Source organism: Cryptotermes secundus, unplaced genomic scaffold (genome assembly GCF_002891405.2).
Source record: "Cryptotermes secundus unplaced genomic scaffold, Csec_1.0 scaffold769, whole genome shotgun sequence".
Lineage (NCBI taxonomy): Eukaryota > Metazoa > Arthropoda > Insecta > Blattodea > Kalotermitidae > Cryptotermes > Cryptotermes secundus.
The window spans coordinates 580,030-598,865 of record NW_019720575.1 but is presented as its reverse complement, the minus strand read 5'-3'; the positions used below and the strand labels follow the sequence as shown (position 1 = coordinate 598,865).

The window sequence follows — 18,836 nt, the reverse complement described above, 5'->3', positions numbered from 1 at the left end:
TTAGTACAGAGAATCTGAAGTTTGTACCAAGTGATTAATATTATGAAAACTGATAAATCCGAACATCTCCCAGCAGACATATTGTACAGAATTAACTGTACCTTAAAAGTGAGAACCTTAAGGAGTGACTACTCGAAAACTGATTTCGCAGGTTCGAATTTTGCCGGTCACGGTAGCCGAGCGGTCTGTACTGTCTTCGCTCTCTCAGAAGCCGAGATCATTGGTTTGCATCTCACAGAAGACATGGATTTTTGGTATGTGTATGTATTTGTTCTGTGTTTGTGTTGTCCTGTGTTTAGGTAGAGGCCTTGCGAAGAGCTGATCACTCGTCCAAGGATTCCTACTGTCTATAAAATGATCACGAACCTGAAAAAATCAGAGGCTAAAGCCCAAGGGGGCTGTAGAGCCAGTGAAAAAAACGATATTTTAATGGGCCAATTGTTCGTCCACGAAGAACATTTCCAAACGTCTAAAAATTAATTGTCCCACATAAATTATATATAATAACAGGCCAGAAAGATATTATCTTCGAAATGTGATCAAGGGTGTTGATTGTTAATTACATGGTCAAATTATCCTCATCGTACCGAAAGTCATGAGCAACTTTTTTTGCCTTGTGTCTAGTGACGTTAATAGCTTGCATCACGTGACCAGTATCACTCCTAACAAAATGGCCGACAACCATATGTCGTTTCGCCAGCGTCATCGAATTTCTTGTGAAAGAGGAAATCCCTGCTGCAGAAATTCACCAGAGACTTCAGCGTGCTTATGGAAGTGTGCGCATGGGTGCGAGCAGTGTTCGAAATTGGGTGAAACATTTTAAAGATGGGAACACCAGCATCGAAGATGAGCGTCGGGAGCTGTCGTCCTCGAACAGCCTCAACTGAACGCAACAAGGAAAGAGTGGATGAGATCATTCAAGATGACAGGCGTGTGATTGTGGAGAGAATAGCCCGAAAACTTGGAATAGGGCACAGTGCAGTACACGAGCAGATTGAAAGCTTGGGCTATAGGAAAGTTTGTGCTGTTGGGTCCCGCGGTTATTGACCGAAGACCACAAAGGTCAGCGAAAAGCCATCACCTCAGAATTGCTGCAGAGATATCGACACGAAGGAGATGATTTTTTTGGTCTGTATTGTGACAGGTGACGAAAGCTGGTTTCACCATTTCGAGCCTGAAATGAAACGGCAGAGTATGGAATGGCACCATTTGCATTCTCCATCAAAAAAGAAGGCAAAGACAGTGCCATCAGCTGCGAAGGTGATGAGCACAGTCTTCTGGGATGCAGAGGGGTTTATTCTGGCCGAATTCCTGGAAACTGGGCAAACCATCAATGCTGCTCGTTATGTCCAGACGCTGCATAAGTTCCGTCGTGCATTGCGCGATAAACGTCCGGTACGAAACATCATCATCCTGCAGGACAACGCTCGCCCCCACGCCGCTCGCCTCACATTGGAAGCAATTGCAAAGATGGGGTGGGAAGTTCTTCCACACCCCTTCGATAGCCCTGATCTGGCACCCTCCGACTACCATCTTTTCGGATTTGTGAAGGATCAGCTGCGTGGACAACGTTTTGAGACAAGGGGGGCAATTCAGAAAGCAGTGTGTCAGTGTCTTCGGATGGCTGGAACGGAATTTTATAGAAGGAAAGTTTTCAATCTCCCAGAACGCTGGGAGAAATGTGTACAGAGAAGTGGCGATTATTTGGAAAAATAAAGAAAGATCTGTAGATTGAGGTGGTGTATTTGGTTTGTCAATAATAAAGCATGTTACTTTACAAAAGATTGTTGCTCATGACTTTCAGCACGACCCTCGTACATGATCAAAACATCCTCATTCTCCATGCAAATCAAAGCTTCATTACTGCCTTTAAGAGGGCTCACCCTTCAACCTCATATATATCCAAATCATCTAAATTCCATATACTCTGCTTCTGTATAACCATTTGTGATAACATTCTCTCATCTGCTCCAAGGCATTCCCTGTCGTTATGTTCCCTCGAAGTTTTTAGCCCAAATTTTGAAGTATTTCAAATCAGAGGAGCTCTATAAGCTGTCTCTTTATTGAGACTTATGTATATTAAATACAGTAGCATATCATACACTTTGTACAGCACTGAGCTCCAACATTGCCGCGGTTTGCAAATGTCTATGTTATCCAGTGGCGAATAGTAGGATAAAGACGCATATGAAAGAATGTGGAAGCAGGGAGTCCAGAATTTTAAGGTAGTGCCTTGGCAATGGCCAGGAAAAGTATGAAAATTCTAATTCGGTGCTCTGCGCTTCCAAGGCATGAACCCTGGACTTCAAGAATATAAAGCAAGAGTCCTGACCATTGCAGAGTACTGCATAGAATGCTATCGTTACGCCAAAATACTCGATGAGCATACACGTATGTTCGCTGGATACGAAATACAAGCCTTTCTATAAAATTAAAAAAAGTAAAAGTATCCTTGTAACAGGCCGTGGAGACCCATAGGGTTGTGAGATTTTGAGGTTCCCACATTTTCTAGACGATCGGCTCATAGATGGTGGTGAGATTGTCAGCCTTACGCGCCGGCCGCGTACTCGTTTCTGTTAGAGGCTGAGACGACCCCAGGGCCAAAGTGAGGTTTAAGGGATTAGGTAAATTGAAAAAATCCACTTCATCGGGTTTCGATCCCGGGACCTTCCGACTTTTAGCATAGTGCCTCAACCAACTACGCTACCGCGTGCCCCAAAGCCTTTCTATAATGAAATGTTATTAAAATACCGTGTACAAACGTCAACATGACATTCAAACGTACGCATTATGAACAGAGTAATATCACTGTATGGGCGAGTCTGCCGTACCAGTAACTTCATTAACTGAAATAATACGTCATTATACGAGACTAATAACAAAGCAGATAACTTCCGTATCATAAACTTGATACCAATTACTTCTGAAAGTTGTCCGGGTCAATGAATGTATAATGATATATGTAAATATTCTCTCGAACTACAGAAATCTCCCCCAGCCTCTCTAACCCCCGTTTATTAATGGTACTAATTAGTACGTCCGAATTCTGAGATCTCGCAGATATTTCAGTCCCTCCACAAAAGATAGCGTTTCCACCACAGAATGGCAGCCACAGCGAGCGGGAACAATGCAATATATAGTCGCCCAAGGAGTATTGAATTATCCTTATACAGTACAATGCACTCTCGAGAGAAGAATATAAGGAAACACTGGAATATCTGGCATATGTTCAGCGTTTACAGAACTTAACGGAAATTAAGCACAGAAATCTACACAACGCAGCAGAGGAGCCCAGATAGCTTAGTCGGTATAGCGACTGGCTACGGGTGGACGACCAAGGTATCGGAGTTCGAATTCCGGTGAGGACGAATTTTCACTTCTCCATGTCATCCAGACAGGCTCTGGGGCTCATCCAGCCTCATATCCAATGGGTATTGGGGTCTTTTCTGGGGGAAAAGCGGACGGGGCGTGAAGCTGATCATTCAGGCCCAGATAGTGCCGAGGTAAAGAAAATATGGATTTATACATCCACTGACCCCACAGTCAAAGCATTCTTACCAAATTTCTGAAAGAGACGCACGTCCAGAATTACATCCACGTCGGCAGAAGGAAATAGGGCCTTGTCCCAGTGGTGTATATGTTGTGCAAATTTAACTGCATGAATATAAATGCAAGTTAGACGTCTAACTGCAGAAGAAGATAGAACTCCGTGGCCTGTAGTCCGCAAGAGAATTATACCGACCGAGCGACCGCCGATTGTCGTCGAAGTTAGTGCCAACTTTTGCGGATAGAGGGTATCGCGTGGTCAGAGCAACGGATCCCCACGGCCGTTAATTTCGGTTTTCTAGACCGGGCATAATTAGATCAGATCGACAAAATTATGTGCACTTTGATGAAATCGGACTGTACAATTGCACCCTGCTAATTTTAAAAAAGGGATAGAAATACAACAAAAAGACGAATAGCGTTAATGTCCCCAGGGACAATTCATGAAAGAGTGAGAGATATACAGATAGAAAAAAAAGACAGTATGCTCCTGTGACGTCAAGCAGGTTGACGAAGACAAATGCGAGTCCTCTTTTGTGAACGCGTTGGACTGGTGTACAAATCAGCAACAGAAGCGAACCAGAATTACCACCCTCGCCAAATATAAGCGGGGATTTGTTTGAACAAAGTGCGGCACTAGGAACCATCGCTTTTGTCCTGCTTTAATGCTAGCAGTTGGAATGGTGCATTCACTAACGCTACTCGGACGAAGTAACAATATTACTTACAAATGTAGTGCCATCCACAATGCTCCTCAGTAATTAGTAATCATGACTCCAGTTTTGTTCGTATATGACCACCATACATCTTATTTAACCAAGGCACAAGTAATAAGTGTCAGCTGTCTAGAACAGTGATAATTAATATCAATTCAAGTTTCGTAATTTCAAGAAGGGCAAAACAATAGATTCTCCTTCAGAAGAGTTATCACTTGTACATTCAACTTCAAGCTCTTAACATCATGTTTAAGAAATATTTTACATAAAGACTCAATCAGAAAGCCTCTTGTCTATGTCAGTAATTACACAGAAAAATTTTCTGTATCCGTATTACTTATTAAAGGAAATTTCAACAAGATTGTTTCAAAACGCAGAAGACGTGTCAATTGTCTTATCAGTATACTTTATTCGGAGTAAGGAGATAGCGGTCGCAGTTAGGAATAACCTATTTAATATAAGCTGAACTGTGTTCCGTTTATATCACACTGAAACACGTGTTCCGAAATGAAGACGGGAGTCTGCACTCAGTGTGGAGGAAGGCTGAAGCTATATTGAACATGCTATCAGGAACAAAGGAAAAGAAACATTCTATCAGCCTGAGTATTCAGTGCGTCCTTAACTACTCTTCTATCGTGAGAGCGTGGATAGCTCAGTCGGTATAGCGACTGGCTACGGGCTAGACTACAGAAGGATCGGAGTTCGAGTGTCGGTGGGGACAAGAATTTTCTCTTCTCCACGTCGTCCAGACCGGCTCTGGCGTCCACCCAACCTCCTATCTATAAAGCGGCTGGGGCGTGAAGCTGACCACTCACCTCCAGCTAGTGCCGAGATCAAGAAAATGTGGATGTATACATCCACTCCCCATACGCCTCCATGGCGTAGTGCTTAATTAGTTAAGCACAGGAACAACTTTACCTTTACAGTTACCTTTACATAAATTACTTCAAAAAGATTTGTAATAAAAGGGAGACATTTGATCAAGTTAAAATTTTCACATACCAGCATCTAGAGGCTCTAATGTCCGATAGGAAATAAGAGACTGGACTGTCTTTTATATATTAGAACAAACGAAATACTGAGAAGGAATTTTGGAAAACAACTGAGGAAGAACATCTTGCCCAGATTTCATAATGTGGTTGGTATGCCAAACACTGCTGCATGGCAGTGAATTCTGAGCTCTTGGCAAAGAAGAGGAACGACATATTCAGCCAGCACAAATGACATTTTTAGACAGTTAGTTGGCGTAAGAAGAAGAGACTATATCCGAAACGAAAATATTCCACAACAACTTTGGGAAATTAGGAAGTGACGTCAGAAATGGTAGGAACATATTCGACGTATAGCGACAGACCATCTATCCAGGGCAGCAACAGTATAAGGAGCTGTATTTTCTTCTTTCGTAAAATATATAAAAGTGAACTTATCTTTATGTAATTATTCATTGGCGCATCTCTTGTCTTAATACGGAATTCGTCATTTCACACAAACTGTCTTTTCTAATTTGTTTCTGTTCTCGGAATAGGCAATGACTTTCGACCAACCATATTCATCCGACTTGAAAACACACATGTATTGCGTTTTCCTGTAGAGAGAGCCTCTTAGTTAAATTATTAAAAATAATGAAATCAACTTCGTGTTATGAAAAGATATGTACATCTTTATACAACCTTATTCAGTTCACATATTCCAAGTGTAAACAACCAACAATGCTATTCGGAATGTATCAACAAATTCTAAGTAGCAGTCATGGAAATTCATTAAATATTCATAAATGTTCACTTCCGACACTAGTTAAAATAAAGCAGTAGGAACCAAATTACAGCGTACTTTTCTGAAAGCAAAAACGATTGATAAGAGTTCCAAACTTTGTAATGTAAATTTTAAATGCCTGAATCCGTACACGCAACTTGCAAGTAGGCTCTTGTATCGTGAATGCAGAATTCTCAGATTGCCTCAAGTCATGCGGTAGTGCCTGTCTTTAGCCATACACCGTTTATCTCACTTAACCAGTATTTTTCTCCCCTGAGGACAGAGTCTGGTAAAGAGACGACGCTGGGCGTTTCGATGCTGTTTTCCATCTTTGTTACGTCACCTCTGGCCGCCTTCAGTAGCTTCTGTCAGTTCAGGCTGCAGTGTCGCCAAGGGACGTGGTGACATTAAATATTGAAACCCTCTTCCGTGACCGCAATAAGCCGACACCAGGCCCCAGTCCCTCTACCACCATCTGAACATGTGCCGCGACTACAATGCTTGACAAGGAAAACGCATCCTTATAGGATGTCTCCTGAAAATCTACCTTGCAGGGGTAAAGTAAAACTGTCCCGTGCTTAATGAAGTAACACACCATGAAGACGTACGGAGAATGGAGATACAGATTCACGCATATAAGCATCGGCATTAAATGGAAGCGACTGCTAAGTTATATATGATTACATCACGTTATAATGTTTATACTGAGGCAAAGGTATAACGCAGAACGTTGCTTCATCAAGAAATGTTTCTTCATACACAGTACGAAAAGAGAAGGAAACTTCGTTATTTAAAAGAAATTGTGTTCTAAACTTAAACATGGATCATTTTCTAGTATAGGGCCTACATAATATTCCATAAATAGCCATCACGACAAGGACCGTAACAGATCCAGCAACATCAGAGGACGGGGAAGAACAGCGAGACCTCCAAAAAGTGACAAGTGCAATCAATATAATAAAATTTTACTTTAATTCATGAACTTTTAACCAATAATATAATTAAACTAGTTAAAGTGAACTTGACGCAGTGATGAGCGTAAGTAGAAGTGACCGAATAACAAGTGAAAGTGAAAGCATAACTAGTGATCTGAACTGAAACTCAATTCACAAATTTTAAATTTAAACTTTTGACATTTAGAATAATATTTTAACTTGTGTTTTGTGAGAGGAGCTTGATATATTATTGAGCGTGGGCCTGAATAAGATACAGGATGGAATAAGTGAGAAGACGAATGTGATTGCGTGTAATTATACAGCTGTGTTCGTACACCCGAGGATGACCTCTTGAGGTCGAAACATGTAGTGTAACAATAATAAAAATATGTTGTGTGGTCGTTAAAATTGACTCTAATATTGATTACCTATACTTACAACCGTTAAGTTTGTGGTACTGTATTAACCCTTTAAACACTTAATTGCTTCTATATAACATATAAAAATTCAGTTCGAACCTCACAGGAAATACTTTATATCCCTGTTACAAAGATCAACCGGTTAATGCGGTTTAAAGAAACAAATGCTGCTTCATGTAAGAACCGTACGGAACACATACCTACACTCTTCGGGGCAGAATGCAGATTTTATGTCGTTGGTACATGCAGTAACCAGAGAGCAGCCTCGACAAAGTTGCAACATCGATAAAATTTCTTAAGATAAAACACTTATCACAAACGACATATGTTTCACTTATACTCGATAGGTAACGATTTTTAGTCTTTGCCAGGGATTCAGTTTATTTCTTTTGAAGATTTGCGTAGTTCTCGAACACACCACACGATGTTGGTGTAGGCTGATACGTGAACATATGAAATGTCTCTTAAATAACATAATAATTTCCTAAGTTTTATGGTTACGTATGTTCTTTCCTCAACTGTATATATATTTTACGAGTATGTCGTTTTCGGGCATTTGTAATTTTCATGTGCGTGGCAACTCTTGAGTTCGAAACTGTGTCTTGTGAAGGATAAAGATGCGACTTAACTCACTGCTGCAATGGATAAAGGAGGGAAAGAGATAAAAATACGCAAGGAAGAAATAAGGGAAAGAATGGGAGTGAAGGATGAAGATTCACAAGAAATTTTTCACCAACGAATTTAACTGACGTTTACACTAGCACAGTGGAATCCAGATTATTCGGACCTCGGTTATCCGACATAGATATCCGATGTGCTATTTACAGTTTTGTATTTCATTAACTAAAAATACATTATTCAGTTTAATTGGAATTTATTTCTTTAAATAACAGTTCTGTACTCCATTACGTTAGTCGTACTGTAGAATAATTATAAACAAAACCTGATTTCATAGTTACACCGGGTTTCCTATAAATTATACTGTTTTATAATTATCTGACATTTGCGTTAATCTGCCTGCTTATCGTTCATGTTTATTTCGTATAATTGGAACTTTACGGTGCCTGACCTCTCGAAATTTGTCTCGAATCCTGTCTTTAGACTATTAGCTGTCATTACACTGAGAGATTTATTACCTACGATTTTAGACATTAGTGGTGACGGTTAGGATTAACACCTTTCGAATAGTAAGCTAGAACCCTATACACTAGACACACAGTACTGATAACACACGATCCAGCAGTCTGGGCACGAAATGTTATCCATACAGTGAAGCTACCTTTAGGTATTACTTGAAACGTATTATTTACGTCAGGGTTTTAATTATACTTCAAGAAGCTTGGGTGAAATACTGCATTAATATTCCTCAGGGTATCTGTTACCCTGTTACGAAAGGGACATCTTAATTAACTTATTAATGAAGTTATATAAACAAGCGCATACACACCTGACATCAATATTCATAGAATCTTCTGCGGAAAATTTCTCGCCCCCTGGCATTGCTTAGGGTTTGTTAATATGTTAAATTAACTTCAAGATATTAATTAATTACAATAACAGCCATACGTGTATAGGATATGTAAAAAATAAATTTACCACAGCATTTGTCTACAGGATGAAGTAGGTATATTATGCGCAATACCGTATCAATTAGTGGTCAGTTCCCAAAATGGAGAGAGATCATACATGACTCAAACACAATTCAGACCTATTCAATAAGTATATAATCCATGTATCAAGACAACGCCAGTAAAACTTAACTTCGAGACAATGAGTTACAACAAATTTTTAATCTGCAAGAAATAACGCTTGATTTTTATCTACTACATATTACAGCCAATCATTTAGCTAACTGAAAAATGTATTTAAAAATAATTAAGCTTCTCCCAACATGAGTAAATAATTTACATGTTATAATTATTATATCGCATGACGATCGTGTGAAGCCTATAATGTTGAAAACATATAAGCAAATGTAATGGGACACTAAGACACAATCGAATTATTACCGAACATGTATGAAATTGCAGAAATGAACGAAATTTCACGTAATGGAATTCTAGGATCCACAAATAAAATTCTGTTTAATACGTGTGTTGATTGTCTGCATACAAAACGCACGTTTCACGGAATATAGATATATATGAAGTGTTACTTTAATGGAAAGTGTGTGGGGTGAGAGAATGTACAATATATAAAACTGAAATTTTCTATGTTTCTATCGATTCTTCACAACATGATTCAATACCATACAATCATACACATGTTTTATATCCTACACTTCAAGTATATGAGATATGGACACAGAATGACATGCATCTGTTATGTTTGTCTCAATTTGAAGAGCGGATTATATAATTCAAACCTGTAGAGAATCTGTGGAAGAAACTCGTGAAAATGACAAGGAAATGAGAAACTGCATTTAGTTTAATTTTCTTGTGTCACATAATTCGAAAAAAAAAAAAGAAATTTAAATAAGCATTAAATACGTTATTTGAACACAACATACAACTTGTTTGGGTATTATTATTTCATTGAGATTCCATTTGTGTCAAACAGATGGCACACTGTACATGGAGGACGCAGCTGAAACAAATGTCGTCATTTATAAAACAATCAGTAGGCAGTGTGAACGTGCAGGTAATAACAGAGTCGTAATTGTAATTAATTCTAAATCAAGTTACTGTCATTAATAGCAGGGAAAACAGAACTGCGGGACGAACATCGGTTTCAGGACAATGCACAGAGGCCCATAGACACAGTTTGCAATTTATTACAAAATTTTAGGCATGGGGGTAATATCTAACGATCTTTTACTGTGATAATGATTTCATAGTAGCAAATAATACACTGACATTGATCTAAGAATCAGGTTAAACGATAAATACTTATGATATTGTATTTCAGCATCCCTTTGGAATTGTTCAAATTAGCGTCCATTGTTTATCTTCCGTCAAAATTGCAACACTTTTACATTCTACGCTTCAACACTTAGAATACTTAGAATGGAATGTATGCTCATGTGAGATCTTGTGAATAAAACGAAGGGTTTACTTTAAATTGGTGACTTTTGTATTAAACGCATCTTTATAGAGTCGATGGCACAAAAAAAAATGAAAATGTTTGTCCTTTTGTTTAGTAACAAGGTAGTCATTAAATGACAGATTAATCAGCTGAGTTTTTTCAAGTCTCTGTTCAGTGAAAGTTTTAAGATAAATTTCGTAAGCAAAGTTGCCATATCACTTCTATTTGGTTTATTAACTCTTCTCTAAAACTCTTGTTTTGCTCCATTGTTTACGTACACGTTCAGAGTCATGTGGTGGACTCGTTAACTGCACCATATAACTAGTTTACTATTCGTAAGTTCTAAACGGCGGCCGATCGAATTGGCCGCACGGTATGAGGCATGAACTGTCTTCGCCCGCTCGAACACTGGGGTGATGGGTTCGAATCAAACGCAAAGGCATGGATGTCTGTGTGTGTTTATTCTGTGCTTGTGTTGTTCTGCGTGTAGGTAGCAGCATTACAACAGGCTGATCCCCCGTCCAAGGTGTCCTACCGACTAGGTAAGGATTAAGAATATTTAATTGCTTATATTATAGCCGTCGCCACAAGTAATATGGGAATATCTTCAATAAAGAATAGGTGTTGGTGTATAACTTATGTGTTTAATATGAACGTTTATATTAAACACGTAAGATATATACCAACATCTATTGTCTTTATTGAAGCTATTCCCATATTACTTTTTGTGTCGACAGTCGTAATATAAGCAATTAAATATTGTATATACATAACAGGATACAGTGTAGAGCCGTAACAACATCTCAGAATTACACAGAAATGCATACAGACTACACATGCAGTCGCATGTATAAGCATGAGGTGAGAGGACATGGAAATTACGAGTGGCAGTGGAGGTAACTTGCGGCTGGATTATAAGAGGACAGGATATATGCAGTACAGCCACAAATATAAGAAGAGCCAGAAGCACAAGCAAAGGACAGCCATGTATGTTCATAAAGTGGATTGTATTTATTCGTTTTCAATTTACTTAACGATGCTGTCATGGGATCGTATGGATTGGATTGATCTGGCTCAAGATAGGGAACAGTTGAGGGCCCTTGTGAACACGGTAATGAACCTTCGGGTTCCATAAAATGTTGGGAAGTTCTTGAGTAGCTGCAGAATTGGCTTCTCCTCAAGAAGGGCTCAGCTCCATGAATAAGTCAGTAACTCAAGACACTATAGCATTAAATGAATAGACTGCAGTGAGTAATATATTGGAAAGGACTTGGAAGGAAGCGGTCGTGAGCTAATCTGAGTTACAATCCCACATTCACCTGCAGAGACTGAAGGAACCCCACAGTTGGAGCTGGTCTGTACCCCGTCCGAAATTCGAAATAGGTGACTTACCAATACAAATCGAAGGTACACGTCACATTAGTCTCAATTTTTATAAGGAAGTGAGTACCTATGTACGTAGGTAACCGGAATTTTACTGGTCCCTATGTACACATATAACCGCAAGGAGCTGAGTGGAGGCAAACAGCAGAACTGCCAACCAGGGACAGTCTACATGCGCATCTTATTATGGAAGCAGAATAACTAAGGGAAATGCGCTTCTGCACTGCAGATATTCTCACCCGAACAACTATACAGTATAAGAGGCTTGCATATTATGTAGATATGAGGGTCATAACGCACCATACGTATAATTCAAACTGCATTAAAACTGTGTGCGACTAATTTGCGTGCGTTGTCATCAGTACAGACCTAAATAAACGTAAAACGAAACGAATGTACAGACGTTCCTATATGATGATTATTGTTGTTTACTGTTAGGATTTGAATAGGCAAATACAGTGGAGAATAAACATACTTTCTGTACCTTAAGGGCCGCCTCTGTGGTCTAATGTTCAAAGTTCCTGGCTACAGATCCAGATGTCCCGGGTTCAATTCCCGGCGTCACGAGATTTTATGAGAAGTTGTGGGTCTGGAACATGGTCTACTCAGCCTCGTGAGGATAATTGAGGAGTTATTTCAAGGAAATAGCGGTTCCGGTCTAGAAAACCGAAATTAACTGACGTGGGGATTCGTTGCGCTGACCACACGACATCCTCTATCTGCAAAGTGTTGGTACTAACTTCGCCGACAAGCAGCGGTCGCTCGGTCGGCATAGTTCGCTTGCGGATTCAAACCACGCAGTTTTTTTGTTTGTTCTGTACCTTAAAGTTTATCGATCGTTGTACCCACGCCATTAAAGGCATGAACGAGCTTGGGCGGGGAGCATTCTGGATTTAAGTTTGGAGTCCTACTTAGTGTAAAAGTATTTTTTCTCACACTTTTCTTCCTGTTCTTCTTCTTCTTCTTCTTCGATGTTGTTTCCCTTTAAGGGTTTCTGGTACAACGTTTCCATTATTTATGATTTTCTGCTTCTTCCACAGACAAACATCGCATTTTCATTAGTCGCGGTCCTTGTCCAGTGCCCTAATGGACCCCATACCAGTGCCTGGGGTGGTAATTGGAGTTCATTCGTCGAACATGCCCATACTACATCATTATTTGTTCATCTATCCGATATTCTACTGTTCGCCGCTCTTCATTGTGTCATTCAATTATTAGTCACCCTTCCTTTTAAATTTTGAGATCCTGTAAGTCTCGAAATATTATATAAGAGGCTAGTTTGTTAATCCCTCTATGGAAACAATGGTTAAGGCATAAACTATCTCCTTATTTTGAATGTTTAATTCACGGAACGTCACTTTGGAACATCTGAAATATTAACAATACAGTAAGCGCAAGTAAGCTCCGCTACAATTACGAGTAAAAAACACCAGCTTCTTCTCTCGAACAGCCAGCACAGAGCTTTGCACTGTGCTGTTTATAGCTAAAGTAATTCCGGGCATTAGAGAAATCATGAATGTTCTCTCCTAAACATAACGTAAGTAGTTGGTCTACTGTGCATTTTAAATCAATACAGTGTTTTGTGTTTTGTTTTGTATTGTAGTATACTGTTTTGTATTGTTCTCTTATGTTATAGACTCTACTTGTCTGTATCAGTGCAAGTTCTACTGCCACCGGGTCAACACCCAATTGCAGTAAATAATAGTAATAATATACATCGTGAGAGATCATACATATACAAGTACACATATGTACCATGTAAATGTTAAAGAAATGCTAGTGGGGGAATGTGGAATGGATCAATTTGTCTTAGGATTGTAATTAATGGCGAGTTTCTACATTTTTTTACATTCCTTTGTGATTATTTACACTTCTTTATATTGAATCAAACTATTTACTTTGTCTTTAAAAGCTGGGACAGCTCAATCGGTATAGCGACTGGCTACGGGCTGGATGACTGAAGGGCAGGAGTTCGAGCCCCATTAGGGTCAAGAATTTTTTCTTCTCCACATCGTCCGGGGCCCACCCATCCTCCTACAGATTGGGTACCGGGGGATCTTTCCCGGGTGGTAAAGCGTCTGGGGTGTGTAGCTCACCACTCACCTCCAGCTAGTGCCGAGGTCAAGAAAATGTGGCTCTATATAGCCACTCCCCCATACGCCTTCATGGTGTAGTGCTTAATTAGCTAAGCACAGGGATAAATTTACCTTACCTTTACCTTACTTACTTTGTCTTTAAATTAATTTAATACAAAATAACTCAATAAAATTAATTAAATTGAGTTAAACTTACATCTAATTTTTCGGAGAACCTAAATTTCATGTAAAAAATTTCTAATTAATGCAGTACAGAAAAGAAGGAATTATTTTTTTTCAAAACGGTGGTACATAAATTGTTATTATTTTCCTAAAATAAGCTTATGCGATTTCCAGCTTGTGTGTTCGTGAATCCCGCACCCATCAACTTTGGAAATCCTGAATCAATCTTTATGAAACTTTGTATGTATATCCTGGCAACTGAGTCCATCTTAACGGCGTACTTCATAAATTCCTCCCATAGGTCTGTGTCTGTATGTGTATCCCCTCAACATTGTTAGACAAAGGCTAAGTATATACGTTCCCGCGGCAACAAATACACACGCAACAGTGTAATTGTTGTTGGACGTGTCCTTTTCTCTGCGGTCCGTGCATTATCAAGGAAGCGTCTGCGAGTCTTTCTGTATATCCCGATACAATAAAGAATTGTTGGAGGAGTCGATTTCTATGTGGTCTGCGTAGCATCAAAGGAAAGTAAGTGGTTATTTTCTCCCAGAACTTCCTGTTTTATTTATATATTATTATGATTCAGAATGAAGTTAATTAAGAGCGCTGAATTAAACAAATTAACGTTATTTAGCAGATGCTGAATATAGTGTCCTGCTCCTCGTCTGAGAGCAGAGCTTGCAGTTACATAAATGAACTACGCGATGAAATGGCGATAGCTTGTAATTTTTCCGGCATGAAAGTTCCTATTGTGAAAAGCGACCAGTGATGGCAACATGACCTCGCGCTCAGCATACATACAATTTTTATTATCTTAATTGACACTCCAAATGAAGCAAAACTTCTGCAGATTCCGCAATTACTATTCATCTAGTTTAAATGATAATTTCTGCATCCAAAAAACTTCTGAACAATTACTGATGTTATAAAGATACATTAACCGTCCACCAGGACACTAATCGATATATATCGACGAATATTTTTTGTTCCGGTTTTTAGAGCTAACAGAGGGAGACTCTTCGGTCTTCCAGTTACTCTAGTCTCTCATGGTTTTCAGTCTGTGCATGGGTGCTCCCTACTTGCGAACATGAGCTGGGAGTCTTATCAAGCCTTCACGATTTGTGTTATTAAGGTAAAGAATATCTGAAACTGCGTAATTCTTTAGGCAAGATTAAATTCAGTGAAACCGAAGCTGATAGGGTAACAGTAAAACTGATTCTGATGCGAGGGTGGAAGGGTAGGCATATCTACCAAACTGGGTCGCGCCATAGCTCAAGCGGTTAATTGCTGGCATCCCACCGCGGCGGCCCTGGTTCGATCCCGCGTCTGGTCAAGTGGGATTTGTGGTGGACAAAGTGGCGCTGAGGCAGGTTTTCTCCGAGTACTTAGGTTTCCCCTGCCAATCTTCATTCCACCAATTGCTCCATAATCACCCTAACCTATCATCTGGGGTTGGGTACAATAGGCCAGAAGTGGCCGCAGTGCAAGGGACTTAGTCCCACCCCACTAGCAATACAAAAAATCTACCAAACTGCACCAAGTCAGCTCAGAGAAGACCGTAACAGAGACACTTATGAGGCTAACAGAATGTTTTTTTTTTTAATTTTAATTCATTCATACTAATAATAACTGACAGAATTAGTCGTAATAATGTATATGTAAAATCAAATGAGACATTTAATAAACTACAACAGACCTAATCAAACTAATGCCACGAACTATACTGAGTCCAAATCAAAGTCCCAAAATTCTAGTACACTCGTTATAATCACTGGCCCACGTTGTAGCGTTGGTTGAGGCACTATGCTACAAGCCGGAAGGTCGCGGGATCGAATCCCAATTAGGTGATTTTTCAATTGACCTAACCCTTCCAGCCGCATTATGACCCTGGGATCGATTCAGTCTTTAACAGAAATGAGTACCAGGAATATTCTTGGAATGTTCTTGGGGGTAAATGGCGGCCGGCACGTAAGGCTGACAACCTCAGCGCCATCTATGAGCCGAATGTATAGAATATGGTGGAGCCTCGATGTCTCACAACCCTATGAGCCTACATGGCCTGTTACAGGGATACCTTCACCCTTACTATTATAATCACTAAGATAGCTACAATGCGTTTTCTTCTTATTTCTAGGTCAGCATGAGATCTGTTAATTAACCGCATTCCTACCTTTTCCACGTAAGTGTCCAGTGCCTTTGTATCCATCCACCACGTAATTTTGGCAGCAGGACGTGATCCTACAGACTGACATTCGATATTGTACTTCCGGTCCGCCGACAGAGGCTGGTTGCTGCTCAGTATTGATGCACTCAGAGGTTTAACTGCAAAAGAAAACACAGAAATAAATTGCTGTCTAGTTATGCTAAGATTAAATTCAATAAAATTCACTAAATAAACTTTTCTAATTATGTGATTTTGTGTAGACCTATAAAAGATGAAGGAAAACTTGTTCCTGTGCTTAAACTGAAGAACACATCATAGATATGTATGGGGGGAGAGTAGGTATGACTCCACGCTCCTTTAATCTCAGAACTAGATGGAGGTCAGTGGTCAGCTTCACGCCTCGGCTGCGTTACTCTCGCGGAACATGTTCTGGTACTCACTGGATAGGAGGCTGAGTGGGCCCCAAACCCGACGGACGTTGTGAAGAAGACTAAAACCTGCTTCTTCCCAGAACCCCGAATCTCTGGTCAACCAACCAGTAAACGTTGCTCTACATTAATATTTGTTTTCACTATGTCAGAGAAGCAGAAGCTGATTTTTTGTAGGTGTCTTATTTGCGCATTTCGTCAAAATTTAAAACCCAGATGAAAATATCACAGTCCTAGTAATAATTATTTATTATTATCATTTATAAATACAAATTTCGAACGATCATCAGGTTTTATAGTACAAACTGAAATGTAAAAATGATATCTAGGCACAAAGCGTTAGACATTTTTATATTGTATATTGCTTGTGACGTCCATACAACAAACCTAACCCACTCTTAAAATATTACAAAATAAGACCTGAACTGACACAGCGTTTAGAAGCAATGCCATGAACATCGGCCTACCGTCGCCACCTCATTTTATATAAGCAATAAAACCATTGCTCCGGTAACACATATACTTCAACCACAACATAAACTGAATCCCAACGATGGTTTGACTTCAAACTGCTAACTTCTCTAGTGACGTGGGCCAACATGACCAACTCACAGGGTGCAAGTTATAGGACAAAAATTTTACTTATTTAGTTAACTGGCGTACATCGTACACACACAAATAAATAAGAGAATCTAACAACATAAAGCTATAAGCAGAAAATAAAATATAAATGTTATTTGTTGATAACAGGTTTCAACTCTTTATGGCCATCGTCAAGTAAAATACTTCCCATACACTGCCCTATGTTTTGGAACTGGTCTAGGTCATACGTGTTACTCTCCAATGTTATTGCCAACGTATGGAACTACATGCAAAGCATTTACATATTAAACCATTAAATTTTTAAAATGTTTCATTTATTTTGGTGCTATTAAATAGTGTTTGCTTGTAGACCACTGTAGAAGTGTCTTCGCTTAAATGCCAACTTATAAAATTATATGTTAAAATATTAAAATATTGTTTTTGGTTGTAGATGATGTTAGTAATATGTTTGTCACAGTATAAGTGGTGTTCTTTTGCGTGATCTTGCAATGTTTTTTTTACTTACGTGTTCCATTTGACATGTGAGCGTTGTTGTGCGTGTTCTGTTTCTGTTTTCTCTTGCAGGTTGGTCTTCTTTATAAGGTGTTGTCTCTGGTTGAGTAGCTCTGTTGAGCTTCTACTGTAAACATTGACCAATGGAGGGGAAAGCAGCAGCAAAGTAGACAGTGAGTATAAATATTTTACCTGATGATGGCCATAACGAACCTAAACGTGTTGTAAAATACGAGTGGTATACAAGATTTATACACGAACTGTAGCCGCGGAACCAACATTAAGGTAGACTTTAAAGGATTCTGACAATGGTGTACGCTGTACAGAACTATAAGGTTTATTTTGGACTCTATCCATCGCCTGGTATATATAAGACAAAAACCACAACGTTTCGGAGACTGGATCTGTTTCCGTCCTCAGGTGGATGGGACAAGCTAGACCTACTCAGTTGGGCCCGTTAGAAAGAGCTAGTCTCAACCAATAGATCCGTGATTCAGACTAGCTCTTTCTAACGGGCCCAACTGAGTAGGTCTATCTTGTCCCATCCACCTGAGGACGGAGACAGATCCAGTCTCCGAAACGTTGTGGTTTCTGTCTTGTATATACCAGGCGATGGATAGAGTCCAAAACAAACCTTATCGTAGTTCTGTACAATATTAAGGTGTTCACACACACAATATAATACAATACCCCCACAGCAACTTATACAGCCTTTGTATCTACAGCTCCACAATCAAACATATAATGAATGAAGGCGCTGATGCCTGAACTGAGTAGGCACATCTCTACGGGCATGAATAAAAGAAATGTTAAGGACACAAATCGACACATGATACGCAGGACTAAGGGAGCGGCACACACAATGGGGCACAGAGTGACCGCAATACAAAACATAGGATGAACAAACATCCTATAACACCGAAACTAAAAATAAAAATAATAACATATTTAAGAGTACTACTGACAAAGTGCACAGTGCAGTGGATTCCCTGAAGATGGCTCTGTGTGGCCGACGAAACATGTAGCGCATAAACATAGAATGTATATATATATATATATATACAATGTGTGTACATAGATATATATATATACACACACAACTTTTTAAATATT

At 39.4% G+C, this 18,836-nt stretch overlaps 1 protein-coding gene across 2 annotated transcripts in view; it reads right to left on the bottom strand.

Annotated features, from left to right (window-relative positions):
* LOC111869650 (nephrin) overlaps positions 1 to 18,836 on the bottom strand; it is a 641,862-nt gene that overhangs the window by 63,792 nt on the left and 559,234 nt on the right. For both annotated transcript variants that reach the window (XM_023861318.2, XM_023861328.2), the window contains one exon: positions 16,207 to 16,358. In XM_023861318.2, the coding sequence (XP_023717086.1) occupies positions 16,207 to 16,358 (152 nt within the window). The remainder of the gene's footprint in view (positions 1 to 16,206; positions 16,359 to 18,836) is intronic.